At 38.3% G+C, this 18,674-nt stretch overlaps 1 protein-coding gene across 11 annotated transcripts in view; it reads left to right on the top strand.

Moving 5' to 3' along the window:
* stxbp5l (syntaxin binding protein 5L) overlaps nucleotides 1-18,674 on the top strand; it is a 153,908-nt gene that overhangs the window by 120,541 nt on the left and 14,693 nt on the right. For 4 of the 11 annotated variants that reach the window (XM_051119693.1, XM_051119691.1, XM_051119692.1 and 1 more), the window contains one exon: nucleotides 12,157-12,339. The exons of 2 other annotated variants lie outside the window; for them this stretch is intronic. In XM_051119693.1, the coding sequence (XP_050975650.1) occupies nucleotides 12,157-12,339 (183 nt within the window). Of the gene's footprint in view, nucleotides 1-3,546; nucleotides 3,652-9,673; nucleotides 9,728-12,156; nucleotides 12,340-18,674 lie in introns of all 11 variants that reach the window. 5 more of the 11 variants (XM_051119686.1, XM_051119688.1, XM_051119684.1 and 2 more) reach the window with 3 other exon arrangements.

Genomic DNA, 18,674 nt, shown 5'->3' with positions numbered 1-18,674 from the left:
GGCTGCTGAGCAATTCAGATGTGTTTTTGTGGAAGCAGCTATTATGACAGGAGTCAGGAAATGGCCTTCTACGATTGGCTGGGGAATTCAGCCAAAAATTGGACTGAGATTCTGGGCATCAGCCACTGAAGCATAAAAAGAGAGTTTGAAGGACTAGAGAAAATATAAATAATGATGAGGAAGGAGAAAATGAAGAAGAAAACATTATTTGTGTGTGTGTTTGTTTGTGTGTGTGTGTGTGTGTTTATGTGAGTATTTCAGTGCACTCAAGTTTGGTGTTTGTTAAATGTCCTGGGGTTTTTTTCAAATATGGGCACTGTTGGACCTGTATACTATTAGAAAATAAACACTAGTTAGTACAACAATGTTCGAAAGTCCTCCGTTTTTTTTTTTTTTTTAAGTCAAATGTAAATGTATGTCCCAGTTGCATTTTCGTGGTTAAATAAGCATTACTTTCACTATCAGAAAAAGAAGTGTAATCAATATTCTGTTTATTAAAGCCATATATATTTCTCATCAAGTTAGTGTTTTTAAACATTTTACATTTATTTCAAAATAATAGCTAACTCAAGGCAGTAACAATTTAGACAATATATTTTTTTTTGTGAACTTATATTCAGCTATTCTTGTTAATTATTAACTTATACCAGTTTTTGAATATTTCGGATCATCAGTCATCAAAGCTCACAAATATTGGTCACAGACACAGATTTACTTTAAATTTCACCAAGCTCATTACTCACTAAAAACTCCCACTGTTTTCCTGCCACTTTAAGTCTTATTTTATCATAACAAAGTGGTTATATCGAAGGGTGTGAGTTGTTTACTTACATTTTTAAATGAGTCTTCCGATTAACACCATTATATTGCTCATTCACACTGATTTGTGAATTGTGAAAGAACACGCATGAACACAAGAGGCGGGATTTATTGCATAAAGCAATCACAGCCAATCATAACCAGTCATATCTATTCATATTGTGATGGAGGCATTGCCTCCTCTCACGTGACTTTCTCCCATTCATCCTCAATTACCCCCAACAAACTCGCTGCATGCGTTAGGGGGTCTGTTAAAACTCAATGGGCTCAGGGGAATTTTACCTGCTGGTGTTGATGTTGGACAGTGTTATTTGTACACTTTTAAATGTTATATTTTGTAATATTGTTGTTGTTTTATTTTTGTACTATTTTATTTTGTATAAATTCATTACTGGACATACTGCCTGTATTTGTAGAAGCATGATTCTAAACTTGATATTTCAAAGTTTGGGAAAATAGGCAGGGTTCAGCGTTATTAACTTACCACAGGTGAAAGGATGTTATTTGCATATCACTCTTTTTGTTGTGCTACATTCACAGGAAAAATTTTGAACCTTGAGATGATGGAAATTGGCTGCATCAAATAAATGTTTGATGGCACTGTTGTTATTTGACCTTTTTTTATTTGTTGTTACTTCTAGCTCAGCTTTTAGATGTGTGCTTTTGAAAGTAGCATTAAGCTAGAATAGATGAATAATGAATGGACTCAAGGTTGCGCGGATGTTTCTGGTGCCGTTTTCATGCGTTTGCTCAGGGGTACAAACCCTTTACCGTTACAAGCACTGCCTGTGCTAACATCACCTCAGTTGGCATAAAATCACACTCTGCTTTAGCCGCTAATGTATTTACTTTGTCTGGAAAAGGTTGAGTTTTACATCATCTTTCTCTCATCTTATTTATTGGCACTTATTCATATCATCTTTGACCTCGAGTATACCTCCTCTCTGATTTTCAGTCTGCCCTGCTCTCCATCAAGTCCAGTAATTGGGCTGCACTCCACTTTGAAGTTCTCATAAGTGTTATCTCTCTCTGTCTAGTCGACTAGTTGTTGTTGTTTGTTGTTTGTGCGGGTGTTGTTTTTGTCAGCAGGGTTGAGGTGGGTTGCTGAGACCCTGTTGATTGTGGCACATTGCCAGGTGGTTAATAAGCTGAAATGTCAGCCATCGACTGTGACCAGCAAAGATATTTTTAGAAAAAGATTATTCTGGAATGAAAGGGAATAATGGGAACAAAAGCAAAAGGATGTGAAAGGACAGAAAGCAGTAATTTGTTTTCCATTTTTCTGATGAGCTTATTGTACTTGTCTAACCTGCAGAGATGAGTGTGCGTTAAACCACTTCCACAGCACAAAAGCTTTACTTAATGTGTCATATCATCATGAAATATTCAAAACATTTATTGACATTTTTAGTCTAAACCCTGTTATTGCTGTATTCTAGAATTTGGTAGCCTGTTTCTAGCTTCTTCTAAGCTGGTCTAATTTGGTCATTTAAGTGGTTAAGCTGTTTTTCGTACAGCGTACAGGGTAGCTTTTTAACCAGCTAGAAGTTCCAAAAAAAACAGCTACAAACAAACAAACAAAAAAAAAGTAGAAAAAGAACACAGTGTACTATAATAATATTAAGGATTTTTTTTTTTTTTAATTTTGCACTTGCACATTGCATTGTGTTTTAAAAGTAACAGAAATGTCAGTAAATGCTATTTTATTTTAGTTTATTTTTACAGTGTAACCTGTTTGATAGCTGCAGCAGATAAATGGCACAGAAATTACACTTATTCAATAATGATACCAATGTTTTAAATATGAAGTCATGAAAATAACGGAATTCAATTTTTCAAATTTAGGGTATTTAGAAATGTTTTGTAACATTATGCATGTGTTTTCTGTCACTTTGGATCAACTTAATGCGTCATAGTTAAATAAAAGTATTAATTTCTTGCAATAATAATAAATTGCCTCCTGTGGGATTTGTATTTTGCTTTTTTTAAGACTGGAAAAAAAAAAACTATTAATTTGCTTTTCGTTAAAAATGAATAATAACCCTGTTTTTAAATACCAAAATTTTTTAGATACCAGCTGTGCCGCCACCTTTTATTTTATCTGTTATCGCAGAAAGTCAAAGCACAAGTCAATGTAATGTAACCTGATGCTGCAGCACAGATGGCTGAAACAATGTGGACAGAGTTTATGTCGGCATCAAATGGCAAGAAACAGTATTTAAACAAGAGCAAAATGCTTTTGGATAGGGAGGGCAAATGGTTCCAGAAAAGACTGAGGAAGTCCATTATTGTTAAAGCAGAATAAGCAGGAGCCCTGTGATGCACTTGTCAGTCTCTCACCACACTGTTCTCTCATCTTTACCCTCAGCAGTTCGGCCTCAATTCACACAGCAATCATGATTTATACCGTCAGGTCGACACCTGCAGCGATTTGTCAGCCGTATAAATTCATCTTGTCTGATGAGGTTAAATGCACCATTCTAATACTTGTGTGTGCTGAAATGTTCTTGGTAATTGAAAAAAAATTCCACCAGATATTTTCCAAGCTCAAGACTGGCTTTTCTAAGAAATGCACATTGAACAAAGGGCAATAAAATGGCATGCCTTAAGATTCCTCAAATGCTCTTTGTCCGTTAACAGATTCAAAATCATGCAACTGAAAGTTACTTTAATTCAACCTTGCTGAGCCTGGTATGTGACAATGACTGTGTGATCTCTGATTTCCAGCACCCTACACCCCTTCCCTCCATAATGACCCTCGAGGCACAGGAGAACCTGTGTCCAACCTGCGGTCCTGCCACTACAGTCCTGTCTTTTACCTGTTGGACAATGGTAAGAATGTGTCCAGCCCCTTTAAAACACCCACACACAGCAAGCCCGTGGCTCATGTGCTTCTCCGTGTGAATTTGCGTGTGTGTGGGTGTTTGTTTGGGGGTTGCATGCTGCAGTAGAAGTAGCCTCACGCTCGTAGTGCCCTGTGCCACGCTCCATGCTGCTGAGGTGTAGGTGTAGGTGTGTGAGTGCGAATGCGAGTATGTGTAAGTGTGCTTCACATGTGGTTATTGTAGGCATGTGTGTGATTGAGGCATGGTAGTAGGTAGTATGTATTGTGTGTGTTGATGAGAGGGATGATATTGTGGGTGTAACCCAGACAGAGCGTTGCTCGCTAAAGTCCAGTGGGGTCAAATGACCCATTTTTTGACATTTAAATAAGTCTGTATTTATTTTTGCCATATGCGGTTTCCGTTGGCTGACTTGACACAGAATTATTCTTGATCTTACTGAATTTCAAAATTCAATTCAAATTCTAAATTCTGTCATTTGGTTTAAAAGCGCATAAGTTTGAGTTTGCTCTTTAGCATGAGCAGCACATCAGTCCTCTTTTTACCAAACATTAGCATTAGCACTATTGACAGGGCTAGTTTGGGTTTGTGGTACAACAAGGCTAAAGGCATTAAAACATTAAGGAAATGTTCTATTTAGTACTCACATAGTGTATAATTGCAAAAAAACAACAACACTTTTTTTCACTTGTATGGCTTAATATAACATAAATTATGTCTCTTACTGAAATATGTAGTAGAAAACCCATGAAAGCTTTAAAAATAGTTTTAATTTTGGACTATGTGGGGCGCCACTGATGCTACCTGTTGTTATTTTTACCACAAAACAACTCGGAAAATAAAATACTGATATAATGACCACAACGGCTGAAAGAACTTACAGGTGATGGATATAAGTATCGAGTGAAATCTATTTAGGGGCTAAATATCACATTATTGGGGTCGCTTCAACCTGTAGACATGAAAAACATCCCGTGGCAACACTGTTAACCCGCTGGGGTCGAAGACAGCACCGGTGCAGTCTGTCTCGTTTTTTCACTGCAAAAAGAATTACAAATACTCAGTCATTTTGATGATTACTGCAAAGAGTCTACTTTTATTTGTTGTAAGAACAACATATTTGTCTTAAGAACAAAAAAACGATGTGCTTTTGTAAAATAAAGAAAATAAACAGGGTGCACTCTCTGTTGTCTCAGCCTCCGTCACCTCTCTTCACAGACACGTAAATAAAACAATCTGAATCTCTGTGAATACTTGCCTCAGACATGAGAAATATATGTATAGAAAGCTTGAAATGTCTACTTTTAAAAGTCATGTCAAAAACAAATATTCTCTGATAAAGTAATCCGTATGATACTAATGCAAGCTCCTGTTTTTACCGTCTGAACACTAATGTAATCATGCCCGCGAGCGGCTCCACTTTTCAAATTTTAAACATCCACATGAGACACGCTGACATGTAGGTAAACACCCACATCACCTCCGTAAACAAACGTGAACATTCATCAAGTTCATCTCGGCTACTTTTCGTTTCTGGAAGAAGATGTGCTGAGAGGAATAAGCCAGAATTTAACTTTAGAAGAAGAACGCAACGTGATATAGTATAGTAACGCCACATTTTATTGTCAATAACGGTAACAGCGTTGTAAACGGTAATTCGTTTGATTACTTGTTACTGAAAAAAGAAACTGCATTTATTTAGAATGTCATTATTCCATCACTGGTTGACGTTTACATCCTGCCAGGATGGCATCTAGCATTTCTTGTCTCTGCCGTAGATGTGGTCTACTAAAAGCCTCAGAGGCATCAGAGCTGTGGAGAGAACAAAGATGCGGATCTTTAGAAAGTTTTTTCATCCACAGGCACCTTCCCCTTTTTTTTGCCTCGTCTTATCACTAAGAAAGCAGCAAAGACTTTCATTGCTTCTCTTTTTGCCCTTTGACTGAAAATTACGACGCACAATGTGGTTGTGTTGTGATAAAAATAGCAACAGGTAGCATCAGTAGCTCAACAAGTGCAACCTTTTTACATCATCGAAATAATGGTGCCCCATAGTCCAAAATATGCATAAAATGATGTGGATTTTTTAAAATAGTCTTTCATGGATTTTCTACTACATATTTAAGTAAGAGATATCATTTACATTATATTAAGCCATAAAAGTCCTAATACCTGGGAAAACGCCAGATATTTATTGTCACATCAACAGTAGGAGTGTTTTTTTTCCCCGAAATACCATAATTTTGTATTCAGTTATTGAAAAACGAATAAATTGTTACCTTAAACAAAACAAAACCAAAAAACATTAACAAGACCTTTGTCTCAAAATATATTTGGTGATTTTATTGATTCTTGTTTGCTTCATACATATGAAATAAATAAATAAATGAATGAATGAATAAATATGTTTAACTTTACACAGAATTGTGTTTTTTGCACAAATCAGCCAAATTTCCCCATGCATAGTGAAGTCCGGATGTTTAAAAAAATGTGTTTTGTACTGTGTAGTGGTTCAGATGACTAACTAGAATTAAACGTGCCTTCAGCCCCGTTGTACCCTACCATTACAATTTTGCTTGTAAATGAATATGATTAATAAAATCAGTTCTAAGATGTAGCTTTTTTTTCAAGATCTCACTGGGCTCATATTGTACAATATGACAAAGAAAATCCGTAAAAGACAAAATTGTGCAGTGTGCGCCATGCTTTAGTTAGACCCCAACAGGGTCTCAAGGGTATTTCTTTGGCCTTTAGTAGCTCTGCCATCCATGCTTGTATGTGTGTTATTGAGTACATGCTTGTTCTGAAGACACTTACAATTTCTTGAAATTGAATTAATTCATTGGCTAACTTGCAGTATATTACAAATGACTAATGCTCTAGTACATTTAGAAAATTATAAGTTCTGTTAAAGTTTGTAACAGAAGGCATAGGAAATACCTAAAATTTCAAGCTTATAGTTAGTTGCATAGGTGCAACTAATGTGAATGGATTTATATAATGTGAACAGTATGCAAAAGTGCCAAAGTGCAAAGCTTTGTCTCCGAGAGCATGGCAGAGAGAATGGCTACAAGCATGAGAATTATATGCTAATAGTGCTTTTGTTCACTTTTGAAAATGTGCTGCATGTGAATGGCCTTCACAGTTCTAAAAAAGAACTACTAGGTCACTACAAAGGTCACCAAATTGGTGATTCTAAGTAGTGACGTTTTCTTTAGCCAGACGTAAGTAAATGAATGTGTTTTTGACGAAAGGCTTACAAGAGAGGAAAATGTTAAGATTTGACATTTTATTTCAGCAAAAACAACACTGTGGCTCAAAAATGCTAATGCATGCTCCTGAAGATGAAATTCCTCTGAATTCATCGTAGAGTCTGGCGTCGAGATCTTTGCTCCTAAGTATATCCGCCTCTACGATTTAGCGGAAGATGACGTGAGCTGAAAGCAAAGAAGTTGGTAATTCATGCAAATTGCAGTGCAGGATAGCAGAAGACTTTTTTGAGACATTTCCAAAACAATCCCAAATTACCGTTCATCCGAGTCGGGCTCACAGAGGAGTCAACGGGATTGAAGCCACGGCGCTCGGAACGTTCTAACGAGCAGCTAAACGACTTCTGAATTTGTGCCCATGGATAAAAACAATAATACAGCGTGGCCACTTGAGGTCTGATGTTGAAATCAGCGGATGCCAGCTGTTATGTTTGCCATTGTAGCTGTGCCACTGGATAACAGTAACAAAAGATGTCCAACACGGGTTTATTCAGACAGAGTCTATATCCACAACTCACACACACAGAGAATATGGTTTGCAAAATGGCTTTAGTGTGCTGAATTGATGCTCTCATATCAACATGAAGGTAGACCACACTTCCTGTGGATCTGTCTTCCATGTTTACACACCTGCGCATGTGTGTACAGACCGATCTTATCAGTGTCAAGAGTAATGGGAGGCATTCCACATCTAAGGCACAGGTTATTGATCCCAGAATTTTAATTACTGCTATTTCCACAAGCAATTTCCGCTTTGACCTGTTTGGTTTACTAGTATGATCCAGTTAGAAGGGGCTGGTTTCTGCCACACGTACACCATCTGGTATACTTCTAAAAATCCATTCTTCCATTCAAAATGAAATGTAAAATTTTTGCAAGTAACATATAAGTGTAAGTGTAAGGTGAATAGGAGTGCTAATGGACAGCTTTCTCCAGATATTATAGAGCTCCTTGGTCAACATAGGAAAGCAAATTGCATTCATCAAACCATTTCGTGGAGTCCATAAGTGAAAACGCATTAGCACCCTGTTGAAAATGACGTTCTAAAATCACACTCCACTTTAAAAACATTTAATCGAAATGATGCTTAGGAGGAGAGTGTGATCTTGGGAAGTATTCTGCTCGATGTGTTTTAGTGTTCTGGAGAACATCACATAAATAGAGACTTTGAGAGACGTTCTTTTGGATAACATGCTTGGTTATTAAATTTCTTTCCTTACAAAGCAATGGAAACTGATGTTGAATTAGTGTTTTGGATCCACTCATACATATTTTTCAAATTTTCTGTTAAATCCCATTTCAGCAGTACTTCTACCATATATTAGACATTCAGCTCAGAATACACTCTAACCTTTGCGGTGCAAAATGCTTGCAAAATGTTGACCTCACTTTGTTTATCTGTTTACACTTTAATTTGAACCTCTGTGTTTATGCTTTACTAATTGTGTATGCATGCACACGTGATTGCTTTCTGTGTGGTTTTTGTGGTTTCTGTCCAATACAGTACAATAGGTCCAATCAGTTACATTCTATTCTTAAAGAGAAAGTTCACTAAAAAATGAAAATTCTGACATTATTTACTCACCTTCATCTCATTCTAAAGCCATAACATCTTTCATCATCTTTAGAACACAACTTAAGATATTTTTGATGAAATCTGTGACACAGTAATGCAACTACCATGTTCAAGGGCTAGAAAAGTTGTAAGGACTTCAATAAAATAGTCCATGTGAGGTCAGTCTAAACAACCTGATCTCATGATGAAAACCTACCTGTGGGAACTTTTTCGGAAGATGACACACTCGCTAAAAGAGTGTACAGATGAACGTACATATAGTACGTTTTATGTGACTTTGGTTTTGTGTGTGTCACCGCAGTTCTGACTTTAAATGTCTGTTGAGTGGTGCTATAACTCTAATGCTGCAGAATTTTTAAAATAGCATACCACCCGCAGTGCACCTAAACCTACCCAACAGTATGCATGCCAGTAGCTTCTTGAGCTACCGAGTAAGCTTGTTACGTCCTGGAGCTTTATGATTAAATCTACATATGGAGCTTTAATCATAACTGTGTACGAAAACAATTACAAGTGCTCGCTGTTTTGCTGCCTCTAGTGTTCATTTCTTTTGGAAACTACAGTGATATAATGGTACGTATTTTGCATCTTGTGAAAAAGTTCCCACAGGTATGTTTTCGTTATGAGATCAGGTAGTTTCTAACCCATGAAATGTTTCAGTTGCGTTGTGTATACAGGATCAGAAAGCTCTCAGATTTCATCAAAAATATCTTAATTTGTTTTCTAAAGATGAATGAAGGTCTTACAGGTTTGGAATAACATGAGAGGGAGTAATTAATGACAGAATTTTCATTTTTGGGTGAACTAATCCTTTAAATACTTTGCAGTCATTTTGATTGATTCATGCATTTTTCCCTAACAACATGAAGGAAATGGAAATTGAAGAAATGGATTGAGTTATGCGTTTGTACTTAGATGCGTTCTGCATGCATGTGTTTGCTTGTCTGAAAACAGACAAATCCGTTTATCTGGTGGCAGTATGCGTTCAGGCATGACTGTCGAATGAAACATCACGAATCAGTGTGTACACCTGCATGTGTTACACTAAATGATTTTCTTTTTTTATTTCTTTTTGCAATTTTAATTTGAGTTGATCTCTTTATTTTGCTTTTGTTTTGTTTTCTTAAATGGATTAATTGCCCCTTTCTGTCCTATTTTTGTTTCAGTCAAGGGACCAGGCAGAAAGTTAAGTCTACCCACAGATCTTAAGACTGATCTTGGTACGGTAGGCCGAAAGCGAGCAGATCTTTTTCTTTGTTCTTGCCTTCGATGCATCAACTTTCTCTGTTTCCATCCTGTTGAGAGTGACATGACGAAGCCCCTTGTCTTTGCATTTTAAAGTTCATACTTAATGCATTTTTATTCACTTTCTTCCCATTCGAATTCATGACGTGGCGCAAAATTTCCCTCCTCACATCTCTGCGTGTGGCCTTTTTCTTTTTTCTTTTTTAAATTATGCTTCTCAATGTACATTTTGCAAGTGTTTACAAAGGTGGTTTGTTCAACATACTCATTCTTAAGTTGAGAAAGGTATCAATCTTGCTCTTTCGCGACTGGTTCATTCTTTACGTCATAAGGGCCTTGCTCCATCGTAATTGGGTCATTCTATACCTCAGAACATGCTCTAACCCTATTGGACCATTCTCTAACTCTATGAAAGCCTGCTCATTTGTGATTGGACCATCTTCTACCTCTGAACGACATGCACTAATGTAATGAGATCATTCTCTGCAAGTGAGCTTGCCTCATCGTGACTTGGATCATTTTTCAGCCTTTTACGGAAACACTCCGAATTGTCTCACTCTGTCTCTTTCGCTGAGTATCTTTCCTTGTTCTCTTTTCCTTTTTCTTTCCTCTTGTCTGGCTTATTGTTTCATGCTAGGCTGTGACTAACAAACCTCTCGCTGAGGGCTGAACAATTTCCTCTCCAATTTCTTGTGCCAAACTTGACCTAATGTGTAATAATGAAAGTGTTCCTTCAACAGGTCAAGCTGTGCCGCATTACGAAGGAAAATAGACCATCTGGGCCATGAGTGATTACACTTGTTTCTAATCCTCAAAGGTTTCGATTTCTGCTCGAAAAATATTAGAGCTTAGAAAGCGAGTCTTGGGTCGTTTTGTAATATGAAAATATCTTTAGGTCTTAAAAACAGAACAAGGACATAAAAAATCAATACTTAATAGAAAGCCAATTTATGAGGGTTGTGTGAGTGTGTGTGGCTGAGATAGAGAGTTAGTGTGTGTATCTACAGGTAGGTTCTCTGTAGTTTTGTGCATGGAACTGTCTCCCTTTGAATGCACCGGGGCTTCCGCAAGATTTCCTACTATCCTAAACCCTCAGTTTGGATCTTTTCATGAACCTGGGCTCATTTAGAAACATTGTCCCTGGTGCAGGCCAGGGAAAACAGATGTAAAGGCATCTGCGGACTGGGCTCCATTTTTTGGGCTTTCTCATCCTGACTCTCTAAGATGATGTTCTCTGACTTTCATCAACAGAATATGATCATCTGAAGATTCTGTGTTCCAGCTCAGCTACCATATTAAATTGGATTTTAGTTAGTTTAGTTTAATCACTGTCCCCAAACTTTTTCATAGAAAGTATGAACTAACAAATGTAGTCTGTAAAATGGCAATTTAAGTTTCTCAAACTTACTACAGATGGTGTTCTTAATAGTGCTTTGTTTCACCATGAGTCAGTGTCAAAGTTTTGGTTGCCAAGTCTACAGTGTGATATAAAAATGACTGAGTAGAAATCCCACTGATATGAAATGACAGCAGACAGTCGTGGATTTGGATGGCTGCTTTGGCATGAACATGATTGATAGATATAAAATGGAGGAAGGGAAGGAAATATACAGCTAGAATGTCAAAATAGTCAGAAGTCAGTGAAATCCTGGAGGATACTGTGGTACATATAAACAAGCTGCCTCCATCTGAGAGGTTCTGGCTGCAGGATGTCTCTCTCAGGTAGATGCTAGTAAGACTTTGATTCAGGTGTGTTGGAGGTGTTGCTGAAAAATGTGCTGTTTAAGATGCAGGGAGTTTGAATCTGGGTCTTTTCCTGCATACTCAACCAGACCTCCCTCAACTTCCTGCATAAATAGACTGCAGATGGAAGCTTCTGTTTTTCTGTAAAGTCAAGTCCTCCACCCTCGTCCTTTCAAGTGTCTGAGTTGAGAAGGGATGAGAAAGCCTCTCTGAATGCTTAATTTTTTGAACAGCTACCATTACCTGCAACTTTCCTTTCCTTTTCCATGTTCTTTCTCTTGTCTTTCCTTTCCCTTATCATTTGTCTTTTTGTATTTTTACTTTTTTCCCTTTTCCTTTGTCTTTTTATTTCCCCATTTAATTTCCTTTTCATTCTTTTATTTTCCTTTCCATTATCCTTCACCCTTTTTCCTTTCCATTTTCCTTTTCCCTTGTCTTTTCATTTTCCTTTTCCGTTTAATCTTCCTTTTCAAATCAGAATGATTTTGGGCTGATTAAAGCTGCTATTATGACTGCTTCCTCTTACTGTTAACGCTTCTCTCTCCTTTGCGGCTGCATTGTTTTCATCCCACTGCCCTCTTCACCTCTTTTTCTCTCTCACACACTCTTCTGTTTCTAACCTCATTTGGGTTTCTTGCTAATGCTATGCCCGTTGTTGCAGATCATGTGAATGGACATTGCACTAGCCCCACCTCCCAGCCCTGTCCGACTGGGAGGGCCAGAGTCCCGGGGGGCCCTGAAGGGCCACGCCTCGCCCGCAGGGGGCCCGGCCGACCGCCCTTCCGCAAGGCCCAGTCCGCCGCATGCATGGAGGTCTCTTTGCCTGTGTCCTCCCTCACCGAAGGTGTGTGCTTGTTCTCCAGCTCCTTTATCCCTTTAATCCATTTACCCTTTTTTCCCGTATTCCCCCACTGCCCCATCCCTTTATGCATGTTTAACACTCATCAAGGGATACAAGGAGGAAGGTATGGGGTTTTATTGCTGTGTTTTCTTACGCTGTGATTTCACTGCCTTTTCTTTGGTTTTATTGTTCTGTTTTCCACTCTTGTAGAGAGATTGGTGATTACTAAAGCCCTATCATGCCACACAGGAAGCATATCCCTTTTCCACTGAGCTGGTGCTCAAGTAGGGGATCTGTGGACCTTTTCCAGCACTACCAGAGCCACATTTTAGAGCAGAACAATGCTATAATTGCCCACAACCAAATATCATGGTCTTTTTTTCTTGGTTTCAAATGGATAGCATCCTCAAAAATGAAAATTCTATCATTTACTCACTCTCATGTTGCTCCAAACCCATTTGACTTTCCTCTGGGGAACCTTAAAGGAGATGTTGGCCGGAATTGTTGATACTGACGGCCTCAGTCACATTTAATTTCATTACATCTTTTTTCCATGCAGTAAAAGTCATAGTGTGGCGACATACAGTACACACAAGACGTGACAGAATTCAAGTACAGTGAGGTTATGTTCCTCTTTAATAATGATGTGTGCTTTAATGGAGAACTCCACTTCCAGAACAACAATTTACAAATAATTTACTCACCCTCTTGTCAACCAAGATGTTCATGTCTTTCTGTCTTCAGCTGTAAAGAAATTATGGTTTTTAAGGAAAGCATTTCAGGATTCTCCATATTATGGACTTCATTATAATGCCCCCAATTTTGAACTTCCAAAATGTAGTTTAAATGCAGCTTCGAAGGGCTCTAAAGATCCCAGCCGAGGAAGAAGGGTCTCATCTAGTGAAACGATCGTTTATCTTTTTTGAAAAGTTAAAATTTGTATGCTTTTTAAGCACAAAAGCTCTTGTAGTACTAGCTCAGGGACGCGCGTCCACGACGCTACGTACTACAGAAACACGACAAAAGATCATGCACGACTGACCACCTGACTTGATGATTCTTTCCGACAGTGGAATAGATATGGTCCATTCTTGACAGCATTGAGATTCCTGCTCCATTGGCAGTGGTTGGCATTTTCCACATGTGCACCACCATGTCTTGTTTGAACGTGCCCAAGGCTTGAGAGACTTGTGTCGCTGCAGCAGCCTCCTCTCTCTGTCTAAGTTCATTGTCTGTGTTCTCCGGCTCAAAAAGGTAGGGTATGGCAAAAAACTCCATCTCATTTTCTCCTTCAACTTTAGAATAGTCCAACATTGTTGTACCTTTTTGTTTGTAAACAGCGTTTGACTTACTTGCATTTCATTAGTCTTTGCACGTTCACTTTGTAAACACTGGGTCTGTAGTTCTGCTTACATTGCGCGTGACCTTTTGACATGATTCTGTAGTATGTAGCGTCGTGGACACGCATCCCAGAGCTAGTGTTACACAAACTTATATGTGTAAAACGTATTCAAATTTTAATTTTTCAAAAAAATGGCTGATCGTTTCGCTAGATAAGACCCTTCTTCCTCGGCTAGGATCGTTTAGAGCCCTTTGAAGCTGCATTTTGGAAGTTCAAAATCAGGGGCACCACTGAAGTCCATTATATGGAGAAAAATCCTGAAATGCTTTCCTTAAAAACCATAATTTCTTTACGACTGAAAACAGAAAGACATAAACATCTTGGATGACAAGAGGGCGAGTAAATTATTTGTTAATTGTTGTTCTGGAAGTGGACTTCTCCTTTAAGTGATTAACCTTTGTTTTTGGTTGGAGTGCAATAAAGTGGTTCAGCCAGTTCATGGCTTTTCATCCAATTTCTATATTGCTTGTGTTTATTTAAAGGGGTCATGAACTGCATTTTTATTGTTTTATGATGTTCTGTGAGGTTCACTTATAATATTGATGTGGTTTTACATTAAAACAACAATTCTCACTATTAACTAGTTACTTATTAGCATGCCTATTATTAACATATTGGCTGTTTATTAGTACTTACAAAGCACCTATTATGCATGACCACATTCTACATCCTACCCAATACCTGAACTTAACAACTACCTTACTAACTATTAATAAGCAGCAAATTAGGAGTTTATTGAGGCAAAAGCCATAGTTAATGGTTTGTTAATAGCGAGAACTAGACCTTAAAATTAAGGGCTCTATCATACCCTCGGTGCAGTGTGGCGCCATGCAATTGATTTTTTGCTTGTTTCATCCCAACGCAGTTATTATTTTCGTATCCTGCGCCACGTTGTTTAAATAGCAAATGCATTTGTGCCTATTTGTGCGCCTGTGGGCATGCTGGTCTGGAAACGAGATGTGTTCAGGCACATTGTTGGCGTGTTGCTATTTTGAGGCAACTGACTCCGCCATTGACCAACTAAAACCTGGTCTAAATTCAATGGCGCAATATTTTTCTTGTTATTTAAAGAGCATGCTAGAAATAACTATAGGCAGGTGCACAATGCACATACACTCTGCTTATTACACACACAGGGATGCGGAGCAGCACACAAACATGCCAAAAATTTAAAATGAAAGGATTAAAATGTAAAAGATTATTATTGTATGCATAAATATAAAAATGCCTACATGTCATAATGGATAGTCAATCGCTTTCTTATGCGAGCTGTTTTTTAGTTTCACTTGAAAACTTTTCAGGGGAGAGTTTTAAAAGGGGGTAACTCATTTGAGTGGGCTCAGCCTGTGAATGCCCCCCTTTGCACCCGCCCTGCTCTCTGGAGAAGCGCTCAGCCTTCATTCTCGCAAATTCCACCGTGTAAATAGCGAATCCGCCATGGCCACGTTACTCCCAAAACACACCCACGACTCATTAAGAGAATAGGGACAACCCTTTTAGACCATGCGCCGGGCGCGCTGACCATTTTTCCCATCCTTAAAATAGCAAAAGTTAATTCGGACACACCCTAAGTGCACCTGTGCCATGCGCTTTATGCACTATGCGATTAGATCGCTAAAATAGGGCCCGGAGTGTGACCATTATTTCTATCCTGCTTTTGAGCCTCTCTCAGAACGGTCTGATTTTATAGGTGGGGCGCATTCAAGACTCTGAAGTAAACACCTACTGCTATGATTGGCTAACAGTTTTGCTTATTAAAGTAACAGATGGACGCTGTTGTGATGTACTTTGAAAACAACATGGGTAATTTGGGTGAAAAACATATAAATACTGAGTATATATCAAACTGTCTGGAGCAGACAATGCAATAATATTAAAAGCAACTCTACACAAACTTATGTGTTGCTATATTACTGTTGGATCCACTTTAGTCAGATTCAGCACTGCATCATATTTTACTTTCAGTCTCTCTAAACAGCCTGCATCATACTGTCTTGTTTAAAAATAAATCCTTAATAAAGTAAAGCAAACAAACAAACAGTGTTTCACCAACGCGATCTGGAGCTCTTTCCTAATTTTATCCCTTGTTTACACCGGACACGAGTGGCGCAATGCGACTATAGACAACAAAACCCATTATAATCTGCAATTCTGTCTACACTGGTTGCGGCACGGACTGACAAAACAAATTCCAGACAGTAAACTAATGTCCTGTTCTATTTCTGACATGCTCCAAACATTCATGCTGTTTCTGACCTGAAAGAGAAATGGATTCGCGACATGAAGGAAGGCAATTCAAAGACTATTTTACACAACTTGCACTACACTGTGTATGATATAGAAGCAGGTGTTGATCTTTTTCTTGCAAAAGCGGGCTTTCGCCTCACTACTGCATCATAAAGTGGCACATTCCAAAACAAGCTGTTTTCTGAGCTTGGTTTCAATAAAAGCTGTTTTTAAACTAACAAGAAAGTTTTGAGTTTTGAAACTTACAGGGTGTTATTATAGTACATTGATCTGTTATATGTTGAAAGATCAAGGAAAATTATATTTTTACCAGTTCATGACCTCTTTAAACACACTAACACCTACATGTGGTGACCCTGATGCAGGTGAACATCTCCAGAGTTTTTTTTTTGTTGTTGTGGTTTGACTGGATGACATGCTCTCAAGGTACCAGAGTTTTGGGAACAGCAAGCTCCAACGTGGTTCGGCCAGGTGGAGATACAGTTTGCGCGTTGGGGTCGCCATATGTAGGTGTTAGTATGTTTAAATGAACACAGACACTGTAGAAACTGGATGAAAAGCAGTGAAGCGGCTGAATCACCTTATTGCACTCCAACCAAAATGCAAGCATAAATCTCTTAAAGGTGTAGTTAACTTCCAAAACAAAAATGTACAGATAATGTACTCACCCAATTGTCATCCAAGATATTCATATCTTTCTTTCTTCAGTCGTAAAGAAATTATGTTTTTTTGAGGAAAACATTTCAGGAATGTTCTCCATATAATAGACTTCTATGGTGCCCGCGAGTTTGAACTTCCAAAATGCAGTTTTAATGCCACTTCAAAGGGCTCTAAAAGATCCCGGCCGAGGAATAATGGTCTTGTCTAGCGAAACAATCATTCTTTTTTAAAAAAAAAAAAAAAAAAAAAAAAAAAGTATATCCTTTTTAACCTCAAATGGTCATCTTGTCTAGCTCTGTGTGAACTCTGTGCATGCCGGTTCAAGACAGGGTATGTCGAAAAACTCCCATCTCATTTTCTCCTCCAACTTCAAAATCATCCTACATCGCTGCAGAAGTACCAACCCAGTGTTTACAAAGTGAACGTGCAAAGAAGGTCAAACGCCCTTTACAAAACAGCAATGTAGGATGATTTTTAAGTTGGATGAGTACATTATCTGTAAATTTTTGTTTTGGAAGTGAACTACTCATTCCTGCCAACTCTTTGGAGGAAAGATTTAAAGGGAGGAAAGACAAGGAAAGAGTTAAAGGGGAAACCTCACAAGCACAGTATGTGAACTCTATCACATACAGTATGCCACCACACCAGTGACTTCAGCAGTAATTCTTCCTAAAATCTCCTTTTGTGTTTCAAGGAAAAGAAAGTCATATAGGTTTGGAATTACAATTTATCTCCATTCATTTATATCGAAACGGGATAAGATTGGGCTCTGGCACTGGCACCTTGTTGGTGGAAAAGGGGTAACAAAGTATCTAATGCACCAATTACCATACTGCATTTTTGCTGAAATTTTGGTGGAAAGTTTTTGTGATCTCATAATAGGTTTGTGTTATGAATTTTAATTAAACTCAACCCTGATTAAAGTCAATATTAGGATGAATAGGATAAATGTTGATGAAATAAGTGTATTATTTTATTAACCAGCCTTTCAAAAGTCATCAAAAGTAAAACACAAAGAAGAACGAAAGAACGAAACAGCACAAACCTTTCAAAGTGTGACTCACAAAAACGACTCGGCTTTTCAAGCTTTGGGGATCTTCTGTCCCTTTTATGTTTGAGACCGTATTTGTGCTTCAAACATGGAGGCTGAGGCAGACACCGCTGTGAGCCTAATTATACTTTTTGTTTTTAATGCTTTTAATTACTACCTCTACACACAGTCGTTTGACAGGTGGGTTGATGATGTGAATTAAAAAATTAATGTAGGCAGTCTCTGAGCAAGCTTAGGTTGGAGTTTATGCAACGATTATGGTTGTAGACTTACTTCTCGTCAAGCGTCAATCTTAATGTGAAATGAAATTATAGCTCTTTCCTCTGGATCAGCAGGGAATTTACCAAAATGAAACAGATGGACAATCCAATCAGCACTATTATGTGTGCATGTTCAAATGTTTGTTCATATCACCTCCATGTTTAGATGTTGGAGTGTATGAGTGTGTTACAATGGCTATAAAGGAGTCATATCATAAAAAAAGGAATGTATGTTTTTCTGCATGTTATTACATGGCGCTCTTCACATCCTTGAACCCTTAGGATAAATAGTATTATTATTATTAAATTTAGGTCCATTATATATATGTGATACGACTTCTTTAACGGCCATCATGGGCTTACACACAGGCAAACGTGACTTCTGTATGTCTTTATCTCATGTCAGTTCTCTGTCCTTGTCAGTCATATATGTCCCTAAAGCAGATGTTGTGTTCATATTAGCCTGATCTGTACGGCGGTAACGCATCACTTAGATCATATCCTCGCTTGGGCACCGACTTCCTGTCATTCGCTAATCCAATCGCAGCGATAGGCAGTGTCTCCTCCTGTGCCGTCATCTGTGTCCATAATCCTGTTTACGTGAAGGACGCCAACCAGGACAACCAGCCTAAGTCAAACAGCAGCGTACAAATAGTGTCACAGAGTTCATAAGGTTTTCGCGGTGACCGGATGGTTCCCAGAATGACGTGCTGTGCGC

The sequence above is a fragment of the Labeo rohita genome, chromosome 9 (assembly GCF_022985175.1).
Source record: "Labeo rohita strain BAU-BD-2019 chromosome 9, IGBB_LRoh.1.0, whole genome shotgun sequence".
In the NCBI taxonomy this organism is placed as follows: Eukaryota; Metazoa; Chordata; class Actinopteri; order Cypriniformes; family Cyprinidae; genus Labeo; species Labeo rohita.
Note: the sequence above shows the minus strand (reverse complement) of the source record. Positions and strands in the feature narration are given on the sequence as shown.